At 42.1% G+C, this 27529-nt stretch overlaps 1 protein-coding gene and 1 pseudogene across 1 annotated transcript; both read right to left on the minus strand.

The window, feature by feature from the left end:
- LOC125554562 lies at positions 1-4581 on the minus strand. The gene is made up of 7 exons (XM_048718083.1): positions 4510-4581; positions 3642-4139; positions 2908-3255; positions 1945-2036; positions 1815-1855; positions 1660-1721; positions 1-321 (listed from the first exon to the last, which is right to left on the minus strand). The coding sequence occupies exons 1-7, from the start codon at positions 4579-4581 to the stop codon at positions 1-3; spliced, it is 1434 nt and encodes a 477-aa protein (XP_048574040.1).
- Positions 4582-10334: 5753 nt separating this feature from the next.
- Positions 10335-17797, minus strand: LOC125554563 (annotated as a pseudogene).
- Positions 17798-27529: the final 9732 nt, after the last annotated feature.

A 27529-nucleotide genomic window follows, 5' to 3' on the forward strand; every position in this document is an offset into this window, starting at 1 on the left:
CTACTTTAGCGCCTTCAAGAGCTTCAATGCACCAGTAGCAGTAGTGATAATGCGTCTTCTGGGTTGATTATTTCTTGTAAGTGGTGAGATTCTTCCCACTGGACCAACTATAATAGGAGTTGGAGTAGATCCATTGGCCATTGAGTTTCTCACAGAGGCGTGGAGGTGTTCAATATCAAGCACAGACCTAGCATCTGTTCTTGCATAGGTTGGATACACCTTAAAAGGAAACCGGGCTTGTAATACTGATCTCCAATATGGGAAAAACCTTCTCCTTGCATATGTGGGATCCCATCCACCACCTACTTCCTTTCTCGCAGCCTGTCACATATTTCAATAGAGATACAACATAAGAAAGCAGATACATCCATATTCCAGGATGATCAGCCAGCACCTCTCACTTGAGATGTTGTATGTTGATCAATGCACAAAATTGGGTATCATCAGATATGAATGACGTTACTACAGGGTAGTAATTAAGCAGCATGCTTAAGAAACATACTAAGCTGTTGAACCAGCACAAGGCATGGCACAGACATAGCAACTGAAACATGCTTTTCTTATTGCATCAACGATTACATTACACTGCATATTCTTTTATCAGAATCTTCCTCGGAGGCACCATTTTTTTTTCAGATGCAACAAATCAACACTAATAAGGTGTTAGAAATAACAACAATGTGCAAGTCCCCTTGGTGAAGTCCAAATGTTGATGTTACTTGGAATCTACACGTTCCTTGGTAAAGAACCTGGTGGGAAACACATCACATTAAGATGGCAGAGATGAATCATAGTTGGAATGCCATGGCATTGCAATAGGGCATACGTATTTGGAGGCAACTCGAAGCAGTGCCGAAAGGAAGGCAAACCAACCTTGATGGCTTAGCAGCAAGCAAGGCAGCAAACAGTGCAATCGAGTGCGTCGGATATGGGGAATTGCATCGATGAATAGAGTTCCCGTCCGTACAGACAAGTCTTGCTGGCTTTTTTTGCTGGGCTGTTCTAGTGGCACAATCTAGTTTGTATAAATGTGTGTGTGAACACACGCTAGGTATTGTAGGCTAGAATTTAGATATTTTGTAGCTCATTTAATGAGAACTGGAAGCAGCTTGAACCTTGTCCAGGTTCAGTAGCTAAAGTCCATTAGAACACGAATACTTGTACTCTTTAAATATGGCTGAATACATTACTAGAAAGCTTCCCAGCTTTGCAGCACCAAAATCATCACTTTGTGCTCTAGCTAGCGACCCATTTTGTGCTCTTTTTTTTGCGGGTGCTGCCCTAAGGTGTAGGCAAAGCTGCTTGGTGCTGCTGCACCAAAATCGGCACTAAGGTCTAATGGTTACTTGTGTTTGTGTATGTGCTGCCGTGCCATAAGGGAGAGACCATCATCTCCAACAGCAGTGACCTGGACACAAGATTAGGGCAAGTTGAGCAGAAAGTGAAGAAAACACACCCTAAAACAAAGATTCTACGATGTATCCGAAACGTTCAAGGGATTCGTCAATTTGGGAAAATTTTACTTCACATAATTTTTAAAAAGTGAGGTGTAAAAAAAGGGAAAGAGCAGAAATTCTTATAATTTCCTTTATTTTTGCCGCCACAATATTGTTACTCATTACCAAACACCATCGGTCTATCCAAAAGTAGATTGATTACCTTTTTCTTTGCAGCATGCAGATTTGCCGTTTTCGTAGCTGCCCTGTTTGCATCTGTAGACCCTATTATCCATTTATAAAGAAAAATAGAGAGGAGAGATTAGACTCATGTTTGTTAAATGTAAAAAGGATCACTTGAGCCTGACACAACTGTACCGCATGACTCTCCGTCCGACTTTTTGCAGTCATAAGGCTGGCTTTGAGAAGGAAAAAAATAGGATAATCAGCTAAATGACCATTTATTAACATAGAAAATTATTGTGTGAAGTAATACAAAGAGTAGTACAGGTTTAAAGTGTCCATGGAATCTCCAGTAGGGCAAAACCCATACTCCTTGAGGATAGATGAAACATGTTCCAAGACCTTCTCATGGGGCACCTACATGACATACAAGCTGTTGTATTAGGCAATATATGGCTAACATAGATCTACTGTAGATACAATTTAGCAAACATATAACCAAGGTAAGCAGCAAGATCATGGAAAAAATTGCTTGGAGGAGAAAACTGCAGTTATACAATATGAGTTAGAAGGCAATAGAAATCTCGACACAACGGTCTTTTTTTACTGGGAATCCGCAACAGAATGAAGTTATGCTGGTTATGCTATAGCCACTCAATGCAACCAGAGTACCAGACCCAATGGTTGTGAAACAACTAATGATCTTGAGGAAGTGTTATTTTTTATGAATTTCATTTCTGTATAGATTTGTTAAACAGAACGAAATATTATAACAAAGTTGTCAAATACTACCTCTGTCCGTGTGTGTTAGGCCAGCGACAGCGAGCATAGGAACGCGTGATTAAGTCCGCATTAAAGGTGCAGATTTCCCCCTCGATCTCCTTGCTATTCCTGTGTAACAATCGGCTGGCTGGATAACTAGGAGAAGAGAAATTTGGAGCTAATAAATATCAGGAGCATGCACAGCGTGCACGTCCAGGGGCAACTCTTGTTAATTACGTGAGGCAAAAAAGCTCATTCGCTTTAATTGGATGTGAAGCACCAGAAATCTGCGTTGTGCCCTGTCCTAGGATTTGGCCCACCAGCCCAGTAAACACAGACAGAGGGAGTATAAAGATATAGTGCTGTTCTTTTCAGTTGACATCAGATTATTAACATACTTCTTGCTAAGACTAGTGCATGTTTTTTTAAGATAACATCACTAACAACAGTAAAATACAAATAGTATTAAAACAGTAAGTAACAGACATCTGAGTCACCACGACTGCAATGTACCAAAAATGTGTACCTCTGAATGTGCTTGAATGTATGCAGAAAGAGGTTCACCGACACGGGAAATTACATCAACAAGCAGACCTGCGCAATAAAGTGCCTTCATTTCGTCCAGAAGCTTCTGTGGCATTTCATTTGAACATTTCCCCCATATCAAGGTAAATGAAAGCCTCAGTATACTGCTCTTGATGATGTCAAACCCATCTTTCTTACTACTGGATGAACAGCCTCCACAGATCTGATCTTGAGCGGCCAGCAGTAGAATTGCAGACCGGGTAAGTTTTCCATCCTCAATGTATTTCCAGAGCTCTCCAAGTAGATTATTTGTTTTTTCTGCAAGCAGTCTAGTTGTATCCAAGATCTTCTGTAAAACAACAATGAACAAAAATCTAAGTGCATTTAGCATTTGTATGCACGCAAGTAGTGTTAAATAACTTTCTATATTCCGCTTTGTTTTCTCCTATCAAAGTAAATATGGATTAGGGACAATCTCCAAGGCAAAGAAAATGAAATTAGTTACTAGCAATAGTTTTTGTAAGTTCAATGAAGACTAACTATCCTTTACTATAAGAACATGTACTAACAAATAGAAATTCTACTTTCTTTGACAAATGGAGATGAAAGGATGCCCGGTCGTTAGTACCACTAATATCATTATAACAGCTGTCAGGGATCTATGGTATGACCACAGTTACTTTTATGTCATGCTGCAAAAGTGGTAATTCATAAAGGAAGGGAAGTGAAACAGACCATTTCAGGTAGACACAGCAGACGGATAAGATTGTAGATATAATCCAGATGATTCAGGCTGGGAGAAACATTGTCCTCCAAATACTTATGCAGGCAAGTATTCTCAACTGCGACATGGAGCGGGAGTAGATCCTCAATGATATCCTTGCCAACTGTGCGTACATTGGCTGATGCACCATGGCGTAAAAGTAGCTTGATCATGTCAACAGAGAACCTTTCAGCAGCTTCGTGGAGCGGGAAGTATCCATATTTGTTTATGCAGTTGGGATTGGCGTGCATCCCACGGAGCTCAAGTGCCTCGCCCTCCAATACAAGTTGTGCACATTGCAGGGCATTGAAACTGATCATGAAGGTTAAGGTTTGTGCAGTGATGGTAAGATTCCATGACATGCCCCTGCCCCCACAGCTCTTGAATAATCCAAGGAAGCACTGGACACTATCCTTCAAAAAGATGGGCTCCAATTTGGCGTATTTGTCGAAGAAGATATCACACACCCACTAGATTGATCCATCACAATTGAAAAGGGTGAAAGGCATCAGTTATCCAACTAAAAGCACAACAAAATTAATTCTCTTGTGGTCTATGGAGGTGCATATATGATAACAACAATAAAAACAACAAAACCTTGTAACCCAAGCAAGTTGGTGTAGGCTAAAGATACCGAACATGAGGCACCATCAAGGAGGGAACAGAAAGCAAGGGGATCTAAAGCTATCACAGTTCCTATCTAAGGTTCATATATATGACAGTAATAAAAATATTGTTTCAGTAGACGTAAGTACCCCATAATATTACAGCTTTACAAAGTATAACTAATATAGTGGAATGAAACATCAAACGGATTCCATAAATGAAGGTAACAAAAACCTGGGGAGTAGGGTCTGGGATGATTATGTCATTTGCTATGGACTTGGCCATCGAAACAGACTTTTCTAGCATAAGCTGAAAGAGAGAATGTCAAGAGTCAGCACTGGGAATGAAAAACGAAGGGGGAGAAATATATCACACAGATGGGCAGTTATCATACCTCTTCAATCTTTCTCATATCAAATCCCTCAGTGAGTTTAAAGTGAGGGCCACGGGTCCGTGGATACGCACTTTTTACTGTAATTAATCCATCTTCACCACTAACGTTATCTTTGTCTAGGGCAGATACCTCCTCAAATTTCAATTCCATCCTTCAGTTTGTCTGAAACAAGGAAATTTAATTTTTATTATGCTCCAAACAAGACTACTACAAGGCTTGCAATGGTCAAACAATGATCCAGAAGACCCCGAGATAAAATGAGTTCTATCTAAAATGGGTCACGCATCACTGAAACATAAATATATGGTGCAAATAGAAAATGCTACATTTACTTTGTATAAATCCTTATGCTATATGCAAAATGAAGGGCCAAACAAGTTTATCAAATACCAGTTGACCAGGTGCTAGAAACTCCTGTGCATATAAATTATGGAAATCTAGAACTAAAAGCTAAATTTGATGTTACTGTTCAACATCTCCCATGAATAGCTAACTTGCCCTTACTGATGCCACTCAAAGCAAAATGAGAGATCTTCACATGCTGAAGGTCGGCAAACCAACCAAACAAAAAACAGGAACTGCATTTTGAGTATCATATTTACTTCGTATAGAAAAAGGACATCATGACTCAGTTGTCTTATATAAAACTCGCAGAGTAGATACACATACAGATGGCTAGGAAGCAACTGAGAATAAATATTGCGCAGACAAAACGAGGTTCAAGAAAATTAAGCTTTCAGTCCAAGGTCCAGATTTGACATTTTCATACGAGGAACAACATAGAATCTGAGGGCTGTAACCAGCAGATGCTGATCCCAACTTTAAAGCAGATAGCTGTTTCAAACTTGGCCTTACAGCAAGGCAAGAGCAGAGGGATTTACAGCTGTGCAGTCATGAGGAGTTTCTTGAGGCCCGGCCCATTCTGGCCTGGCATTTTCACAGGTCTAAAACAGCATCCAAGCTCTTGTCGTTGTCCTCCAAATCTTACTGGCACGCTCGAGAGCAAGGCCTTGCTATCTGCCGAAACCAATCTCATATTTCCGTCACTCATCACCGAGCGAGTAGGACAGGATTCCAGAAACCTCACGCTCTCCATCCTCCCAACATCATGAAATCCTCTCGGCCCTCAGGCAACCCCATTTGTCCCCCCCCCCCCCCCCCCCCCCCCCCCCCCCCCCCCCCCCCCCCCCTCCAATTTAACTGCTTATCTGATGATATATTTCTTCTGATCTGCAAAGGATTCATCCTCTTCTGCCGACCAGGGAAAGATTCCATCTTTCTCAAGATACAGCCAGTGGTAATGCATCCGGTTTGTGATTTTTTGACACGAGTTCCTTCCTCTTGAAATAACCGCGGCATCTCTTTGTAAGGAACTTGTGAATCAACAGTCACAAAAAAAACAGCAAGGCTTGACGATATGGGACGAGACATTAGATGTTCATTATAGAGAACCGTCAGCGAATTGATAGATCGGAAACTAGATCAATCAGGAACTATACAACAGTAATAATTTATCTAGGCTTTATATAATCAGCTGTAGTCGACCGTAAACGTATCAGAGAAAGCCCGACCGACAATTTCATCAGTACTCTAGGGCAAGATTCTAGGGCAAGATTCGGCACACTTCATCACAAACCATACATAACAGATCAGATATCAACGAGAGCGGTGTCCGTGAGGTGCGATGGTAGTACCTCGTTCACGGCTCGCCGCGGATTTGGAGGGAGCTGATGTCTCGCCACGGATCTGGAGGGAGGTGACGGCACGTCGGCCACTCCCCTCGCTCCTCACGGTATGTGGCTGGCTGCGTGTGGGTCTGGGAAATGGGAGCTTGGGGGTGGCTATAGCATGTTCTTTATGCGTGCAAATATCGCGGCGGCCCTCACCTGGGCCGCCAGCCCACTAAGCGAAAAAAAGTAACAACCAGACCATCCGATTCAAAATGGGCCAGCCCATAAAGCACTTTTTTCCTTTTTGTTTCTGTTTTTTTCGAACCGGGTTTTGTTCTGTTTTATTCTGAGTTTTTTGTTGTGTTTTGAGTATTTAATTTGAGTATTTTCAGAAGTTAGTGCCGAGAGCACACACTCAAAACAGTTAGAGAAATCTTCCCAGATAACTGTAGGCATGGGAAAAAGGTGGTTTTCTTGAAATGATGTGGATAATTATAAGATTTGGTATAGAGGTCTTCTTCGTTCTTCTTCTTATTTTCCTCCCTAGCATTAGTTGCTTTGTTAGAATTTGGGAGAGAAGGACTTGAGCACTCTGTGTGCCCTTGCCATTGCATTTGGTGCATCAGTTTGAGTTCTCTGTGGTGATACGTGGAACTGAAGTTGAGAAGCTTGCTACTCTTGGGTGTTTGGGCACCCTAGAGCCTGTCCTCTTGGGTGCCTTGGTGCCCTAGACGGTTGGTGCTGTCGGAGTTCAATCATTATGGTGTAAAGCTCTGGTTAAGCGTCGGGGTCTCCAATTAGGTGCCCCGAGCAATTTGACGGGTTTTGGTGACCGCCTCCAATGATTGCCAAAGTGTACGGATTCGGTGACCACCCCCAAGGGTTGCCATTTGTACGGGTTCGGTGACCGCCCTCAAGGGTCTCTTAGTGGAATCACGACATCTTGTTTGTGCGAGGGTGTGTGGAGATTACGGTGGCCCTAGTGGCTTCTTGGGGGAGCATTGTTCCTCCACACCGCTCCGAACGAAGATTAGCATCCACAAGGGTGTGAATTTCGGAATACATCATCGTCTCCGCGTGCCTCGTTTATCTCTTACCCGAACCCTTTACTTATGCACTTTACTTTGTGATAGACATAGTGTCTCATGTTATATATCTTGCTATCACTTAGCTGTTTATCTTGCTTAGCATAAATTGTTGGTGCACCTAGGTGAGCCTATTCGTTGTAGATTTTGTGCTTGACAAATTAACCACTAGGTTTATTCCGCATGTGTTCAAGCCTAAACCGTAATTATTTTAAATCGCCTATTCACCCCCTCCCCCTCTAGGCGACATCCATAATCTTTTAACATCTTCAAGGGGGACCGCAAAACTTCGGTATGTCTCACCGGACACTTTTGTTCACTTTTGCAATCCAACATGGTCCTGCAGCAGTCCACGAAGTAGTTTGAACGTTCGTTTTCTGGCAAAGTGAAGACAAACATGAGGAGCTATACTGAAGTCCGGACATCCACTTGACCAACCAAAAGCATCTGCGTGGTCCTGCTCTCTACTCTCTCTATCTGCACACGCATAGTCCCCCTCTCCTCTCTCTCCTCCCAACCGGACACCACACCACAATATCCCAGCATATGCATGGTCCCCACCTATGTTTTCTCCTCCCAGTCGGATACTTTGTAATTAGCGTTGGATGGCTCCCTCCCATATCATATCTGCGAACCATGTCTGAACACAAAAACAGACATATACCAGAGGAATTTGCGGGTTGCCGTTGGAGATTCCCTTACCTTCCAACAACGATTTTATCATGCACAAGTACTCCTTCCGTTTCTGAATAGAAAACTTTTAAAATTTCAATACAAACTACGAACAGATCTATAGACATATTTTAAAATATAGATTCACTCATTTTGTTCCGCATTCAGTCCATATTAGAATCTCTAAAATGGCTTACATTTAGGAAGGGGGGAGTACAAGATTGTCTCGGCCACTTTGAGCACCATACTCACCTGCCTCAAGGTCACAAAAGATCCAAAGAAACAGATAGTGAATGTGCCCGGTCAAACCTCCGCCGACACCAGGTTGTTCGCCAGGTCTAAAAGCAACAGGGTCCGAGCTATAAAACTAGTCATAGTGGGAGTAACTTTAACGGTAACATGAAGTCCAACTCAGCGAATTTGCCTATATGGCAATGAGTTAATGAGGAGAGAGATAGTTTCGGTAATTTAGCTAGTTACCGTAACATCACATATCCCAATACAATATAAGTCTATAACCTAATAATAACACTACACTTTACACGTGTTTCCTGAATCTGGCCAACCCGCTTCATGAAAATTGACATTCTCTCCGACACGATCAATGTGTGATGTGACAATCAGAATAGCGTTTTGACATGAACTTTTCGTGTCATTTTGCTAGGCTCGTCCTTAAGAGTTAAAATCAGTGAGTCTCAGTATGATCTCTGAAGCTTGTTAATAGTACATGTTTTAGAGTTACTCCCTCCGTCCCATAATGTAAGACGTTTTTTGACACTGCAAAATATATATTTTTTCTCCCTCTCCCATTGCAACACACGGACATGTGTGCTAGTACAACATTGAAGTTTAAAAAAAAATCAGAGATAACGTTAAGCATTGCCACGGTCCAGTCGAGAGGTGCAGACAACAAAATCGCAGATTTTCCAGCGTACTTGAAACTGTGCAAAGGCTAAACCTCAATGTTACGAGCCATCTCCATCCAATCTTCTCTTTTTCGAGGGAATTCCTCCATCCAGACTTATTCCGCGACAAGATTAGAACAGACCACACACACATTTGACATACATTACAGGACACCACCACATCTACATGACTCGAATCACAGATTATGGTCAGGAATCAGTCTAAAACCTCAGATCGCCTCCCTGGTGACAAGGTTATGCTGATGATGCTGATCAACCCGATTATTTCCAAGAAGTTGAGCCCCCTGCAGAGTTCACCAAAATGGGGGGAAATCAACAAAATCAGAACTTGGATAGAAAATGAAAACTGACATGGACAAAAAGGAAATGAAATTCTCCCATGCTAATGCAGGTTTAGGCTCATTGACACATTGTTCGGCATCAAAAGCCAAAAATTTAGTTGAAGCCAAATCCTTTTTCACACTCAACTCAGAGATCACTAGCTTTACTTTAGTGATCAACTGGAGTACAAACTTTAGAGGTTGTCATAGGACATAAGCTTAAGGTAGGACTGCATCTCCACATCCAATTATCAATGACCTACTATGATGCGACATGAAAGAACCCAGCCTACCAACCAAGGTCTTCACCTGTGTCTATTCGGACAAGGATGTGTAAGCAAGTAGTAGTGGGTTGTTAGGAAACACTAAGGACAAATAACTGAACACAAAGCATGTCTACGTGCAGGAGGTTGAAGAAGCACTTGAAAGCTTCTCAACAACTTGTTGTCAGTGGCATCAATAGAAGCCACTTATTATTAGCTCAGCTTTCACATGGTTTAGTTAATGGAGCAGCACCACATTGAGCACTGGCTTCTCAACCCACATTATCGGTGTTAGGATGACTACTAAGATCAAATGTGTTGTACATTTCCAGGGCTAACATACTACACAGTAAGTACATCTCTGTTGCTTCACATCCACAAGGATTTGGATGTCACTATCATCTAAATTATTTGCATATGGACCAGTTGGAGGAAAGAGATAACAGCAGGGTTGCTCATTGCCAAGCAAACAAACATACACCCAAGCTTGGCGTAGCCGTGTTGAAGTAGAAGAACATGGAAACTACAAACTTACAACAGTGGGAAAATGACAAAATAATAGAATACCCAACCCTATCAAGCAAATCACCACTCCTTAATGTTATATCAACAACTTATCTTACTAGTTAAAGGTGGCAGCACGACAGCTCTTTCTTTCCATGTGTTTATGTGGTGCATGTTTAGAAAACTTGGGACAGTGAGATGAAACTCCTGGCATACCTTTCTACTCTACTTTAGCGCCTTCAAGAGCTTGAATGCACCAGTAGTAGTAGTGATAAAGCGCCTTGTGGGTTGATTGTTTTTTGTAAGTGGTGAGATCCTTCGCACCGGAAGGACTATATTTGGAGTTGGAGTAGATCCATTGGCCTTTGAGCTTCTCAGAGAGACACGGAGTTGTTCAAGATCAAGCCCAGACCTAGCATCTGTTCTTGCATAGGCTGGATACACCTTCACAGGAAACCGGGCTTGTAACACTGATCTCCAATATGGGAAAAAACTTCTCCTTGCATATGTGGGATCCCATCCTCCACCTGCTTCCTTTCTCGCAGCCTGTCACATATTGCAATACAGATACAACATAAGAAACCAGATGAGCATGATCAGCCAGCACCTCTCACTTGAGATGTTGTATGTTGATCAATACACAAAATTGGGTATCATAAGATATGAATGAAGTTACTACAGTGCAGTAATTAAGTAGTGGGAAGTATCTTAGACTAGTAACATGCATATGTTACTAGTCTATGTTACTACCTCCATAAGAGCAAGTACGATAGTGGGCTTATAGAAAGTAAAGATGTGAGAAAGTAAAGAAAGTAGGCTCTCATGCAAGAGCCTAGCTATATGTATTCCAAGGCAATTACAATAAATGTGAAGGAAGAGAAAGAGATAAGATAGCCAACCTTATAGCCTACACTATTGTATAAAGTGACTATGAATGATGAGTATAGGTGACATGGCAGTTTCATATAGCCAGCAGCTGGCTATATTATTAACCATGCTCTAATGGATAGTTACATATGGATGCAAGCCTTCATTAATTGAGATGTAGACTCATTTTGCCTCAGGGTGTGTTAAGTAACATATTATGTCACCACAAGCATCTCTCCCCTCATTAAATTCTTGCCACATAAGCAAATTTGCCTTGGGGTATGTTATGTTACTACTACTATGATAGTGGGGAGTAACTTACACTAGTGTCATGCATATGACACTAGTCTAAGTATGTTACTACATTCATAGTGGGGAGTAACATAGAGGTAGTGTCAAAGGTGGTTGTATTTATTAGCTTGTAGACTCATTTTATGTAACTCAAAACATGTCATAAGTGTTATGCGATGGTAACATATTATGTTACTCAAAACACCTCCTCATTAACTAGTACATGCCACATAAGCAAAGTTATCTTGGGTTGCACTATGTTACTAGCTAAATTACTCCCACTATGACCAGCCTAAAGCAACATACTCCCTCCTTTCCGGTTTATAGGGCTTAATTTGAAAATTCCTCCAACCAAGATAGATGGTGAGTGGTGGAATAAATTTTGTAGTTTGCAAAATTACTTGATTAGTACACTCGTTTCCCCCAAAAAGTTGTGTTATCGATGCATTAATTACAATGCATGCATGCATGACCACTAAATGACCAAGAACTTGTGCATGCATATGTGAGTTGTCTCTTGATTCTTGCATGCAGTGATTTAATGCACCTTAAAATCTGAACATGTGATGGTAAGTAGTAGAATTGAGACTAAGAAAACAGAAAAACATTTTTTTTAAAGATGAGCCCTAGGGCCCTTAAACCGGAAAGGAGGGGGTAATAAGCTATTGAACCAGTACAAGACATGGCACAAACATAGCAACTGAAACATGCATTTTTTATTGCCTCAACGATTATATTACCCGCATATTCTTTTATCAGAATCTTTCTCGCAGGCACCAAAGAAATTTCAGATGCAACAAATCATTCAAGAACACTAAGCTGTTGGAAATAAGTAATAACAACAATGTGCAAGTCTTACTTGGAATCTACACAGTTCAGCAACTTATTAAGCTAATTATGCCTACTTTTTATTGCATTTAGCCCTTTTCTTTGGTAAAGAATCTGATGGAAAACACAGCACATTAGGATGGCAGAGATGAATCATAGTTGGAATGCCATGGCACTGCGATAGGTCATACGCATTTGGAGGCAACTCAAAGCAGTGCCAAACTAGCTATTTCTTTCTGCTTCAAAGAAGGAAGGCAAACCAACCATGGTGGCTTAGCCAGCAAGCAAGGCGGCGAAGATTGCTGTCAAGTGCGTCGGATATGGGGAATTGCATAGATAAATAGAGTTCCATCCGTACAGACAAGTATTGGATGACTGTTTTCTGCTTGGCTGTCCTAGTACGAAAACCCTGGAAACAGCCTCTTGCAGAAATGCAGGGAAGGCTGCGTACAAAAAACCCAAAGTGTTCAGACCCTTCCCGGACCCTGCACACCCTGCACAAGCGGGAGCTACATGCACCAGGCTGCCTTTTTTGGGTTCTTTGTCCTAGTAGTAAAACCTAGTTTATATACACACACACACACTAGGTATTGTAGGCAGTGTGTGTGAACACAAACTAGGTATTATTGTAGGCTAGAATTTAGATATTTTGTATTCCTCCGATCCATATTAGTTGTCACTCAAATGGATGTATCTAGCACTGAAATACGTCTAGATACATCAAGTGTGAGCGACAAGTAATATGGATCAGAGGGAGTAGCTCAATTAATGAGCACTGGAAGCAGCTTGAACCTGTCCAGGTTCAGTAGCCGAAGTCCATTAGAACGCGAATACTTGTACTCCTTAAATATGGATGAATACACCACTAGAAAGCACCCAGCTTTGCAGCACCAAAACCATCACTTTGTGCTCTAGTTAGTGACCTATTTTGTGCTGCCATAAGGTGTAGGCAAAGCTGCTCGGTGCTGCTGCACCAAAATTAGCATTAAGGTCTAATGGTGACTTGTGTTTGTGTACTGTGCTCCCATGCCATAAGGGAGAGGCCCTCACCTCCAACAGTAGTGACCTGGACCCGAGATTAGGGCAAGTCGAGCAGTCAAAAGTCAAAAAAGCAAACCTTAAAACAAAGATTTTACTATGTATCCAAAAGCCTTCATGGGATTCGTCAATTTGGGAAATTTTCACTTCGCATAATTTTAAATAAGGTGAAAGAAAGGGGAAAGGGCAAAATTTCTTATAGCTTCCTTTCATTTTGCCGCCACAACATTGTTACTCATTACCAACCACCATCAGTCTATCCAAAAGTAGACGCATTACCTTTTCCTTTGCAGCATGCAGATTGGCTGTTTTCATAGCTGCCCTGTTTGCATCTGTAGACCCTATTATCCATTTAAAGAAAAAAAGGAGATATTAGACTCATGTTTGATAAACTTAACAAGAATCACTTGAGCCTGACACAACTGTACCACATGACTCTCCGTTCGACATTTTGCAGTCATAAGACTGGCTTCAAGAAGATAAAATAAAATAATCAGCAAAACGACCATTTATTTACATAGAAAATTGTTGTGTGAAGTAATACAAAGAGTAGTACAGGTTTAAAGTGTCCATGGAATCTCCAGTAGGGCAAAATCCATACTCCTTCAGGATAGATGAAACATGTTCCAAGACCTCAGCATGGGGCACCTACATGACATACAAACTGTTGTATAAGGCAATATATGGCTAACACAGATCTACTGTATATACAATTTAGCAAACATATAACCAAGGGTAAGCAGCGAGATGATGGAAAAAATTGTTTGAAGGAGAAACTGCAGTTATACAACATGAATTGGAAGGCAATAGAACAGTGTGCAAAAACAGTTACAAACATACAATCACTACTAGGTTTTATAAACTACTCCCTCCATCCCATAATGTACACATATCAGATGTAATAACGTCTTACGTTATGGGACGGAGGGAGTACATAATATACCTATGTGGATTCATCTAGATTGATGTATCTTTGATATCTTAAAGCAAAACCTATTAGCTGCCCCAAGTTTTGTAGTCCAAAGCTTATGATCCAGACTTTGAAAAGTAGTCAAGAACCGCATCACACTTAACTAAACTTTACAGTTACTCAAATTCCAACTATAATAAACGTATTTGATTTGGGCTATATGAAATAAAATAAAGTTCAGACAAACTAAAAAGGTTAGTCATGAATTGCATACACCTAGTGTTTTTGAATTGAATTAGACTGTCCTCCAGAGCCACAGAGAAGTTAAGGTATGAGCTACAACTCCCTGTTTCTTGCAGAACCTGGAGTTTGTAGGCTAAATTTTGTATCTTAAGCATAAATTTCCAGTCTAACATGAACAAAGAAGGCTCATGTCAACACCCTTAACATACCCCCGCCTCCAGCACCTAGAATATTTGGAGCTGGAGCCCTGCCAAATAGCTGCGGCCATGAAAACATGGAAGTGCTCATTTTTGCTAGTTTATCTGCCATGCGTTGAAAATAGACAGAGAGAAATGACACAAGCGCATGTTCTCTATTCTTTTTTTTTGAGGAGCAAGAGTAACCACGTTACTCTTAGCATGTTCTCTATTCATGCACCATGCAATAGCATTGGCAAAACACTTGATGTTCATACAGGCTATTTTGTTGCTAAGGGCATCTCCAACGCTGAACCACTAAAAAGGTAAAAGTATGTACACTAGTCTACGGCCAGCCGCGGCGGATCCCTTTGTCTTCCCCATGTCCGACAGCCCGCTCATCGGACTGCCGGGAGCCCCGTTAGCCCCGGAGGTATACTCTTCCCCCGTATCTTCCCTATGTCCGGCTGCACCGCTCATCGAGTGGCAAAGGGGGTGCTTCAGCCGGAGGGGAAGGGTGCGTACTCCGCTTCCATGAAGCCGATGCGTGGGTCGACGATGGTCTGCGCTGAACCGATGAAGTCACCGACTGTGCATGCCGGTGACGCATCGGCAGTGGCCTTCCTGGGACCCAAGCGGCAGTGGCCTCCCGTGTTCTACTTTTCCTCGATGTTAACGGCGGCAGCGGGCGCGGACGCACTGGTCGCCACCGACTCGTCGATCTCCACGTATTTCTCCACTAACCGAGCGCGGTTCCGCCAACATTGACGGCGGATGGTACGGGGGATGGCCTCACCCATGGCAGCCACGATGCCCGTTCCGCCGTGCTCCCCCGCGTGCCTGCTTGGAGCAACGTGCCACTCCTTTGCGAACTAGCTTGGAGTGGCAAGTTGTTGAACCACGCGCCAGCTTGGAGAGGCAACTTGCTCCATTGGGCTAGGCGAGGGAGGTGGAGCAGCGAGTTGCCTGGCTCGTATCCGATGGGCTCGGCGGGCCACCTAGTCGTCTTTTATGCCGGTGAACTGCTCTTCCTGCTCGTCGGATGCCATCGGAAGGGTGGAGAAAATGGTGGAAGGGCAAGATGGGAGGCGGTGGAGTGGTGCAATCCTTGCCCGGCGTCTGGCCTCCTTTAAATAGCCGGCTGACGAGAGGACCTTGCACGGCGTTGTGGTTAATGCCGACCCACTCGTGAACAGACGTGTGGCCGAAGTAGGTTTCTCGGCACACACGGGTTTAATGGAGATGTTTGAATACGGCGAGGAGGCGTGTTCAGCCAGACGTGCAACGGGCCGCACCCTCGGCCGGCACACCGCTTCAATGGCAGAGCCAGTGAGAGATCGCATCCGCTCTGTGTCGGCTTCAATATAGAGCGGCTGCTCTACATCAGCATGAATGTGGGTAGCTGGCGCCTGGCGGGAACGCGTGCGGGAGAGGAAGGAGGGTTTTGGGTGGTCAGAAGCAGGCGTGGCTGTTGTCCGGACGCCCGCCAGCCCCGTAAACCCAGACGGAGGGAGCATAAGATATTGTTCTTTTCAGTTGACATCAGATTATTAACATACTTCTTGCTAAGACTAGTGCATGTATTTACAAATAGTATTAAAACATTAGTAACAGATATGAGGCACCACAGCTGCAATGTACCAAAAACGTGTACCTCTGAATGTGCTTGAATGTATGCAGAAAGAGGTTCACCGACACGAGAAATTACATCAACAAGCAGCCCTGCGCAATGAAGTGCCTTCATTTCCTCCAGAAGCTTCTGTGGCATTTCATTTGAACCTTTCCCCCATATCAAGGCAAATGAAAGCCTCAGTATACTGCTCTTGATAATGTCAAACCCATCTTTCTTACTACTGGAGGAACAACCTCCACGTATCTGCTCTTGAGCAGCCAGTAGTAGAACTGCAGACTGGATAAGTTTTCCATCCTCAATGTACTTCCAGAGCTCTTCAAGTAGATTATTTGTTTTTTCTACAAGCAGTCTAGTTGTATCCAAGAAGATCTTCTGTAGAACAACAAGGAACAAAAATCTAAGTGCATTTAGCATTTGTATGCAAGCAAATACAGTTAAATAACTTTCTATATTTCGCTTTGTTTCCTCTATCAAAGTAAATATGGATTAGGTCCAATTTCCAAGGAAAAGAAAATGAAATTAGTTACTAGCAATAGTTTTTGTATAGTCCAATGAAGACTCGTTATCGTTTACTATAAGAACATGCAGTAACAAACAGAAACTCTACTTTCTCTGACAAATGGAGATGAAAGGATGCCCAGTCCTTAGTATCACTAATATCATTATAACAGCTGTTAGGGATCTATGGTATGACCACAGTTACTCGTATGTCATGCTGCAAAAGTAGTAATTCGTAAAGGGAGGGAAGTGAAACAGACCATTTCAGGTAGACACAGCAGACGGATGAGCTTGTAGATATAATCCAGATGATTCTGGCTGGGAGAAAGATTGTCCTTCAGATTGTCCTCCAGATACTTATGCAAGCAAGTATTCTCTACTGCGACATGCAGCGGGAGTAGATCTTCAATAATTTCCTTGCCAACTGTGCGTACATTGGCTGATGCACCATGACGTAAAAGCAGCTTGATCATGTCAACAGAGAACCTTTCAGCAGCTTGGTGGAGCGGGAAGTATCCATATTTGTTTATGCAGTTGGATTGGCGTGCATCCCACGGAGCTCAGGTGCCTCGCCCTCCAACACAAGTTGTGCACATTGCAGGGCATTGAAACTGACCAAGAAGGTTAAGGTTTCTGCTGTGATGGAAAGATCCCATGACATGGCCTTGCCCCCACCGTTCCTAAATAATCGGAGGAAGCACCGAACATTATCTTTTAAAAAGATGGGCTCCAATTTGGCATACTTGTCGAAGAAGTCATCACACACCCACTAGATGGATCCGTCACAGTCGAAAAAGGTGAAAGGCATCAGTTATCCGACTAAAAGCACAACAAAATTAACTGGAGGTGAATATATGACAACAACAACAACAATAAAACAACAAAACCTTGTAACCCAAGCAAGTTGTGTAGGCTACAGATACCGAACATGAGGTACCAACAAGGAGAGAAGAAAAAGCAAGGGGGTCTAAAGCTATCATGGTTCCTATCTAAGGTTCATATATGACAACGATAAATATATTGTTTCAGTAAACGTAAGTACCCAATAATATTACAGAGTTAAACCAAACAACTAATATAATGGAATGACTCATCAAACGGATTCTGTAAATGAAGGTAAGGTAACAAAAACCTCAGGAGTAGGGTATGGGATGATTATGTCATTTGCTCTGGACTTGGCCATGGAAAGAGACCTTTCTGCCATAAGCTGAAAGAGAGGATGTCAAGAGCCAGCACTGGGAAAGAAAAAAGAAGGGGAAAGAATATCACAGAGATGGATAGTCATCATACCTCATCGATCTTTGTCATATCGATTCCCTCAGTATATTCAAAGTGAGGGCAAGGACCCAGTGGATACGCACTTCTTACTGTAATTGATCCATCTTCACCATTAACGTTATCTTTGTCTAGGGCAACAACCTCCTCAAATTTCAATTCCATACTTCCGTTTTTCTGAAACAAGGAAATTTAATTTTGAATTATGCTCCAAACAAGATTACTACAATCCTGCCATGGTCAAACAATGATACAGAAGACCCTGAGATAAAATGAGTCCAATCTAAAATGGATTGCATCGCGGAAGCATAAACATGTGCTGAAAATAGAAAACATTACATTTACTATGTATAAATCCTGATGCTATATGCAAAATGAAGGGCCAAACAAGTTTATCAAATACCAGTTGACCAGGTGCTAGAAACTCCGGTGCATATAAATTATGAAAATCTAGAACCAAAAGCTATATTTGATGTTACAGTTCAACAAGAAGTAGATATTCACTGGTTAATGGCTCCCACAAATAGCTAACTTGCCCTTACTGACGCCACTCAAAGCACAATGAGAAATCCTCGCATGCATAAGGTCAGCAAACCAACCAAACAAAAAACAGGAATTGCATTTTGAGTATCATATTTACTTCACATATAAAAAAAGCACGTCATGACTCAATTGTCTTATATACAACTCGCAGAGTAGATACACATAGAGATGGCTAGGAAGCAACTGAGACTAAATACTGCGCCGACAAAACGAGGTTCAAGAAAACTAAGCGTTCAGTCCAAGATTCAGATTTGACATTCTGACACGAGGAACAATATAGAATCTGAGGGCTGTAACCAGTGAATGCTGATCAGAACTTTAAAGCAGATAGTTGTTTCAAACTTGGCCTTACAACAAGGCAAGAGCAGAGGGATTTGCGGCTGCGCGGTCATGAGGAGTTTCTTGAGGCCCGTCCCATACTGGCCTGGCATTTTCATAGGTCTAAAACAGCGTCCAAGCTCTTGTCGTCCTCCAATCTGTATTGGCACGCCCGAGGGCAAGGACTTGCTATCTGCCAAAACCAATCTCATACTCGTATTTCTAGCCACTCATCATCGAGCGAGTGGGACAGGATTCCAGAAACCACACTCCCTCCATCCTCCCAACATCATGAAATCCTCTCGGCCCTCAGGCAACCCCATCGCCCCCACCAACCCCAACCCCAACCCCATCCCCCCACCCCCAACCCCCACATCCACTGCCACCACCCCCGGCTCCAATTTAGCTGCTTATCTGATGATATATTTCTTCTGACCTGCAAAGGATTCATCCCCTTCTTCCGATCAGGGAAAGATTCCATCTTTTTCAAGATACAGCCAGTGCTAATGCATCCGGTTTGTGTTTTTTTGTCACGAGTTCCTTTCACTTGAAATAACCGCCACATCTCTTTGTAAGGAACTTGTGAATCAACAGTCAGAAATAAAATCAACAAGGCTTGACGATATGGGACGAGACATTAGCTCTTTATTACAGAGAACCTCAGCTAGTTTTATAGATTGGAAATTATATATCAATCAAGAACGATGCAACAGCAATAATTTATCTAGGCATTATATAATCAGCTGTAGTCGACCGTAAACGTATCAGAGAAAGCCCGACCGACAATTTCATCTCTAGGGCAAGATTCGGCACACTTCATCACAAACCATACATAACAGATCAGATATCAACGAGAGCGGTGTCCGTGCGGTGCGATGGTAGTACCTCGTTCACAGCTCGCCGCGGATCTGGAGGGAGCTGATATCTCGCCGCGGATCTGGAGGGAGGTGACGGCACGTCGGCCACTAAGCGAAAAAAAGTAACAACCAGAACCATCCGATTCAAAATGGGCCAGCCCATAAAGCACTTTTTTCCTTTTTGTTTCTGTTTTTTTTTCGAACCGGGTTTTGTTCTGTTTTATTCTGAGTTTTTGTTTTATTTTACTTTTGAAATTTTTTATTTTGTCTGATTTTTCAATTAAGTGAAATTTTAGGAAAATCATAAAAAATAGAATTTGTGAAAACTTTCAACTTCAAGAACTTCTTTTCAAATTTCATGATTTTTTTTCAAATCCACGTAATTTTTCCAGTTTTTTGCCAACTTTTTTAGTGAACTTTTTTCAAATGTCATGGATTTTTTTAAATAACCTTTTCATATTTCGTGAATTTTTTTTGCAAGCTTATGAACTTTCTTCAAATCAAGTTTTCTTTCAGTTTTTATGAATTTTTCATATTTTTTTCAAAGTCAAATTATTGTGAAAAAAATGGTACAATATAATGTGCAATAGATAGCGCGACTACGGTTGTTATTAAATTATTCACGGTGCAATTAGTCATGAACACCCAATAGGTCTGGTGGTTAGCCAAACACGTACAAAAGTGTAACGGCGCGAGTTCGATTCCTCGGGAGAGACACTTCTTTGTCAAAATTGGTTGATGAAAATTTGGATTGATGACTTGCAAGGGCGGAGCTAGGATTTAGACATAAGGGGTGAGAAAGATAATAATAGACACAACACAAAAATATAGTCTGAAAAATAGGAATTGACATGAATGGAAACATATGTTTGGTAACAACATGAGATTGAATTATCATGTAGAATAGGTTGATCCTCAAGTTGATTTGAATTCTCAGTAATATTTGAGTTGGAAGCAATTGAGCTTGTAAAATGAATCTATTTTCCATGAAATAATAAACTAGAAGTGAAATTAGATACATAAATTACAACCTTACCTAATTAGTAAATTAAATCATTGGTTTGAAACGAATTGTATTGATTCACATGGATTACTATATACCAGTGGCGTACCTTGATTCCTTGGAAGTCGATCGGTTGATGTGTGACGCTGATGTTGGCGTGTTGCAGACTAGTACTCCCTTCGTTCCTAAATATTTGTCTTTCTAGATATTTCAACAAGTAACTACATACAAAAAAAAAGAGTAAATTTATACTCTAAAATATGTCTATATATATCCATATGTGATAGTCTATTTAAAATGTCTAAAAAGACAAATATTTATGAACAGAGAGAGTAGTTGTGATCTCTCTCATAGATTCTCTTGCCCCGGGAGTCCTGCCTTCTGCCCTGTGCGGGCTGTCCCACAACCACAACGGTGGAAACAGCAAGAAGCGACGCCGCGACTGAGGGCGACGATGCAAGAACAAACCGAGCTAGCAAACCTAGAAGCCACAAACGTAATTATGGGAAGGATAGGGAATTAACTACTCGATCTAACGCTGGATGTAATCCTTTTTTACTCACGCGGTAACGCCTATGTATAATCTTTTTTAGGGTAACCTATGTATAACCCTAAAATCTAAAAAGTGCGTACGCATTATTTGGTGAAAACGAGCGGTCAGCTATCACACAAGCATACATGCAGTTCTGTGGTTTAAAATTTGTCTTTATTCATGACATGGCATATACTAATAGGATGGTCATATGGGAAGGCCAACACATTTGATTCCATGTCTGTTGGATTTGCATATGCATTTATTCAGTTTCATAAATTTTCAAAAAGTCGTATATTTCAAACCATGCGTTGAAATTCAGATTCGTTTTCACCGTTGGAATTCTCACGGTGAGATCTTCGAAACTAGATCCTGCATGGATATGTTTGATAAAAAAAAATTGATGCCAACTTTGATGCTATATGGTGCAACTCTATTACTACATCGTGCAATTTTAATACATCATGGTGCAACTTTGTTCAAAACCATTTTTTTGTAAAGCTACATGATCGAAATTCTTATGAGATTTGGAGCCTAGCAACCATGACAACCGATTTTTAGTGATGTGCAACTAGTCTACTACCTGGCCAACTATCTAGTAGTTGATGTGCAACCCTCACATTCTCTATTCATGGATGATATAGGTTTTCATTACTGTCATACCATGCCCCACCTATCTTACCAACTATATGTGCAACTTACTCTGTTATTTCATGTAACTTTATAGTAGTCAATGGGCAGCTCCTTCCCCTCCATACTTGTGGATATTTAGTTTTAGTTGGCGGTGGCAACAGGCGAAGTTGCACATAATCTGCTAGGCAGTTGGTTGGGCTAGCAGATAAAGTTGCACATCTCATCGACATGGATTTGTTGGATGGGAAAACTGCACATCCATACGACCATGAGGGTAGAAAAGTTGTGTATAGGCGAGACCCTAAAGATGCACATGAGAAGATATCATGTGATACCATGATACATGCTTCTAGGAGCCGTTGGATTTCAGATCCGACGGCTCCTGGGAGTTCTTGAGCATTTTGCAAAAAAAGTCATTCAGGAGTCTCAAAATTTCACGTAGGTACAATAGACTTCCAGAGCCATTGGATATGAGATCCAACGGTCCAGAAGTCCGTATCACGATATCACCTAAGTGCTGGTAGCACCTGATATTTTTCCAGATGCACATCTCACTAGCTGGGGTGGATGGGAAGGGGTGCTCGCAATGAAAACTACACACCCACGGATACGGGGGAAAGTTGCACATCGACCATTAGATAGTTGGTTGAGATAGTTTTCGAAGTTGCACGTCCACTGCTTGACAGTTGACCGGGGAAGCAAACAGTAAAAAATGCACTTCCAACTATAGAGAAAAAGTTGCACATCGACTACTAAGAAGTTGACTGGGGCAGTAGACTAAATTGCACATCTCACTTGATAGTGGGTAGTTTAGGGTGAGGTGCCATCAACGAAAACCACACATTCATGGATATAGAGAAAGTTGCATATCGACTATTAGGTAGTTGCACAAAATGGAGGCAAAATTGTACAAAAAAGTTTGTCAAAACATACCATGTGGGATCTAGTTTCGAAGAGCACATCGCGAGGATTTCAACGGTGAAAGCGGATCTTAATTTCGATGTTCGATTCAAAAGTTGTGACTTTTCTAAATTTTAAAATCCGAATTAAATGTGTTCACACTTGTTCCCGTGTGTGCTTTTTCAATTATGTTAAAACACGGTGTATGGTCTTTGTCCTTTTCTTGCTAAGAGGACAAAATATTTCCTAATCTGTTTAATTAGGACAAAAATATACTATAAAGGGAAGGCTGCCCTCGAGTGTTACCGAGCCACTGACCGCTCGGTAGACACGTCCATGTATAACCTAGCGATCAAGCTATGCTTTGGGCTTTTGAGCTGGCAAGTATTTTTTTATTCAAAAAAGGAAGTATTTTTTTATGGTAATACGTATCTTATTTATATCATAAGGATCATATTATAAGTCACGTACGTAACCTGACAAAATTGAAAAGACGACAGAACGCTAGTCTTTGCATATAGGAACATCACCCAAGAAATAAAATTGCAAACAAGATTGAAGAATGCTCTGAACTTGATACAAACATCCGTCATCTACCTGTCGCACCACCACATCAGCCACCAAAGGAGAAAATGACGAATCATTTTCACACCCGAGGTCGACGCGGCTCCATCGCTGATTGCCGTTGAACGAATCAAACCGGGGTAACACCCCGGACACGCCATCGAACTCCAGATCTGGCACCCCCGCGCGGCTAAGGCGTCGGAGGAGAAAACAATACTTGCCTGCCACAAACCACGAATCCAGCACACGATCCACCATCTTATAGATGACGCCGATGCAGACCACAATCTGCATCTGCTCCTGGACTACCTCCCAAGCTCTGTGCCGGTGCTAGAGCAAATGCCGCCGCAACGGCAGAGCCCGAGCACACAGGTTCACCACGAGGATGTCGCCGCCGCACCATCCTTGCTTGGACGGACTAGTTTCTAAAATCCACCCCTAAAATGGACCGTCTCGTTGAGGAAGGATCTAAATACTTATTAGTCGGTGCCGCCATCGCCACCACCAAAGCCAAAAAGATGAACAACCGAAAACCCTAAGCTACTAATGCCTAAAACAACCCACACACGTGGATCCTGCGACCCCCCTCATCACCGATAACCAAGGTCGTGGGCAGAGGGGAGCCGTCGTAGGACGACAACGGAGGAAAGCGCCCTGGCGGCTGGAGGCAAGATCATGATACATGTCTTTGTGCCTTTCACATGTTGTTTGATTCTTGGGCTAGGAAGTTGGCATGCTGACCATTATCGCTAAACAGACGTATAACTACAATAGGTCGGCCACTACTATATGTCTAAACTATTACTACTAGAAGTAGAAACTAACGTAACCTAATAAGGGGAGGGGATGGGGGTGTCTGACCCCTGCTCGCACCCTTGTCTCCGCCTCTGATGAGATGAGAGTCAAAATTTGTAAATACACATGACTTATTATATTTGAGTATGTATAGTTGTAAAATATTTATTAAATGCAAATAGAATAATTTAATGGAAAACATTTTCCCATGCACGACTGATTGTTGTGGTGGATTTTTTCCATGCATGATTGCATGTTGAGGTGAGACTTATCCCATTCATAATTGTATTGTGAGAAGGCATGCTTGCATGTTGAGAGAAATAGGTTAGTGAGTGCTAACTATTTAGATATCTTTATATCTAAATAGTTAGCACTCACTAACCTATTTCTCTCAACATGCAAGCATGCAGACAACATGCATAAAAAAGCCCACTCCACTAATCTATTTCTCTAAACATGCGGGCATGCCACATGATCATGCAACATGCTTGAAAGTGACTCGCCTAATCTAGGCCCTACTAACCTATTTATCTCAACATGCAAGCATGCCACCTTATCAGACAACATGTATGAAAAAAGCCCACCCCACTAACATATTTCTCTAAACATGCAGGCATGCCACATCATGATGCAGCATGCATGGAAAGAGAACATGCAAATATGCATGGGAATTTTCATTCTATTGTGATATCTATATTTAATAAATATTATATAACTATACAATAATCAAACACAATATGCCATATGTATTTTTAGTTCTATCTCTTATATTATTACTCCAGTCGTCTCCAAACATTCATGTTTCATGCAAGGAATCTCATTGAAATATGTTGCAAACTATGCCACAACAACGTGCGGGGTATCATCTAGTATATATAGTATTCGTTGTGATGTGCGTTCTTGGATTGGCCCACCAGCTGCAATGAGTGTGAGTTGCCTCTGCGCTAAAGGTGCGGAATAAGAGGTCTCGGCGCCATCCGCGCCGGTTAGAGCAAGTACAATAGAGTTGAGTCAGCGGGCTATAAGGAATAAAGTAGTATATTTCTGCTTAGTTGGAGGAAAGAGAAGACGAGAGAGAAGATAAGCGGGCTCTTTGTGAAGAGTCAGCTCTAGCACGTGCTCCTAGGCACTTTGTAAGAATAAAAGGTCGGCCACATAATAAAAAAGTAGTACACTCTTTTGATCTACTATTATACATGTTGACTATAAGACAGGTTATAGATGACATGGCACTGACTTATCGCGTGCAGCTGGCTATAATATTAATCATGCTTTTAGAAGAATTGGTGCTCATGCATCTCCCACTTAATGGCCGACCCAATATACATTGCTAGCAAGCTTGGTTCCTGATCACAAAACGAGACTAAATGCTGCGCTGCAAAACGAGGTGCAATAAATTAAGCTTCCTGTCCAAGGTTCAGATTTGAAATTTTGATATGAGACTAGCCACAATGGATAGTAACATATGCGTGATAACATGAAGCACTTCATTTATTAGACTATAGACATATCTTGTCTTGATATATGTGATGTTACTCATACTAGTAGTAACTAGCTATGTTACCACTTTCATCTCTTTCTTCATTTATTGCATGTCACATCATCTATTTAACCTAGATATGCATGATGTTACTATCTATATTACTCCCATTATGGATAGTCTGAGAAACACCATTTAACTAACGGATGTTGATCCCAACTTTAAGGCAGATATCGGTTTCAAAGTTTAAGGAACTTGTCACTCAAGAGTCAGGAAAAAATCAGCAAAGCTTCCAGTCCAAGGTTAAGATTTGACATTTTGATACGAGGAACACCATAGAATGTAAGCGCTGTTGATCCCAACTTTTTTTTAGAGAGCCACGGCAAGGGTTCGCCGTGTCCATCCGCTTCACGTGGGAAAACTGCCACGACCCATTAGGCCCAAGTTAACCTGGAGCGTCTAAAAATGCTAGCAGAGCAACGGCCCATGATGTGAGCGATCTGTATTAGCGAACGATACGAGATTAAAAGCGATTCACAGCTAATCTAACGGCCGGCAATGCTCAAAATTGATGATCAGACGGTTGGGAGTGTTGATGACCTGAGAGGGCTGGAAAAATGCTCGGTTTTAATGTATCTAAATAGCGGTTTCAAACTTTAAGGAACTTGTCACTCAAGAGTCAGGAAAAAATCAGCAAAACTTACAATATGGGGCGAGACATTAGCTCAACCGTCAGAGTTTTATACTAGATCGGAAACCAGATTAATCAAGAACGAGCAACAGTAGTAATATCTATTCTTAATGGAGCAGTTGATAATCTCGCTTCTTGATTTTTTTTCGTCCCACCACTTTTGTCCGGGTTTTTTTCGTAGGTTAACCGTCGTAGATTTTTTTCGTCGCCTCCCCCACTTTATCGGTTTATTTTCACTTCACCCTCTCACACAACGAAAAAAACTGAACGGATCAGAACTTTCCATACTGACGCAAATTATTTAGTAATGTCTTTATGTAAAAGAATCAATCACAATCAATCTCTAAAGATCAAATCTAAATTAATTAATCTTCATAACGTTTGTTTCCTTCCGAATCACGTCCATAACTTTCCTTCCTTGTTTGGGCAGAAACTGTTTGGTAGCAGAGATTAGGAAGCTTCCTATGAGTGTAGTAATAGGAAGTATTCTTTTTCTTGATGATTCGTTTCCATGCATGATGATAGTAAATTAGGCCAACATTCACCACTATTTATGAACGTCATCAATCGTATCCATTCCTACCAGTTTTAAGGGAATCTGCTCGCTATGTCTTTTTTAAGGGGATCCGCTCGCTAAGTCATCGTCGCACGTTATTTTCACAAGCAATTCTCCTAAAAAAAGGCGTGGGTATTGGTAGTTGAACGCCCGCTAGGTTTTCCGCCTGTCCCATCCTCGCGCTGTGCCGCCGCCACCCGCCGAATTTCCAGCCGCCCGAGCCCGTTAACTTCGCCAGCCATCGGGTCGACTGCCCCCGCTCCAAACCCCCATCCCCGAGCACTAGCTATCGCCGTGTTGCCGTCCCAAGCTCCATGCCACCGGGAACGAATCAAGCGCCGTCCCGACACCGCCGTCGCCGGCCCAGCACCTCCAGCCTTGCATGGACAGCTTCAATGTGCAGTCTCCCTTGCTGCCTCACCTTCTGCCAGCGCATGCAGCGGCGGGGTTGGACGCGTGCGTGCTTGCTAGCTTGCTCTCCGTGCGTACGTACTTGCTCTGCGTGCGTCGCACCGGCCAATGCGCATGATGTGTGTGTGCCTGCTTTTCTGTATGTGTATGCCAGCGTGATGCGTGTGTGCGTTGCTGTGTGTGTATGATATAGATGGCCCGAGTGTGTGCATGCTGTGCTCTGCTCTCTGCTGATCTATGTGTTGGTGCTCCTGCTATATGTTCATGCCATACAAATGAAATTTCTGTTAATCTTCTGACATGTTGAGTTGGTTTTCTCTGTCTTTTGAGGGGGTGAATACAAAGCAGTCTATTAAGCCAGGCACTATTGCTGAGCTA

Source organism: Triticum urartu, chromosome 4, assembly GCF_003073215.2.
Source record: "Triticum urartu cultivar G1812 chromosome 4, Tu2.1, whole genome shotgun sequence".
NCBI classification, from domain to species: domain Eukaryota; kingdom Viridiplantae; phylum Streptophyta; class Magnoliopsida; order Poales; family Poaceae; genus Triticum; species Triticum urartu.

Coding starts and splice junctions, on each gene's coding strand:
- LOC125554562 (XM_048718083.1), bottom strand. CDS start 4,581: ATGCTAGAAAAGTCTGTTTCGATGGCCAAGTCCATAGCAAATGACATA. Junction 2,037..2,907: donor ACATTCAAGCACATTCAGAG/GTACACATTTTT, acceptor TATGTCATGTAG/GTGCCCCATGAGAAGGTCTT. Junction 322..1,659: donor TGCATGCTGCAAAGAAAAAG/GTAATCAATCTA, acceptor AATATGTGACAG/GCTGCGAGAAAGGAAGTAGG.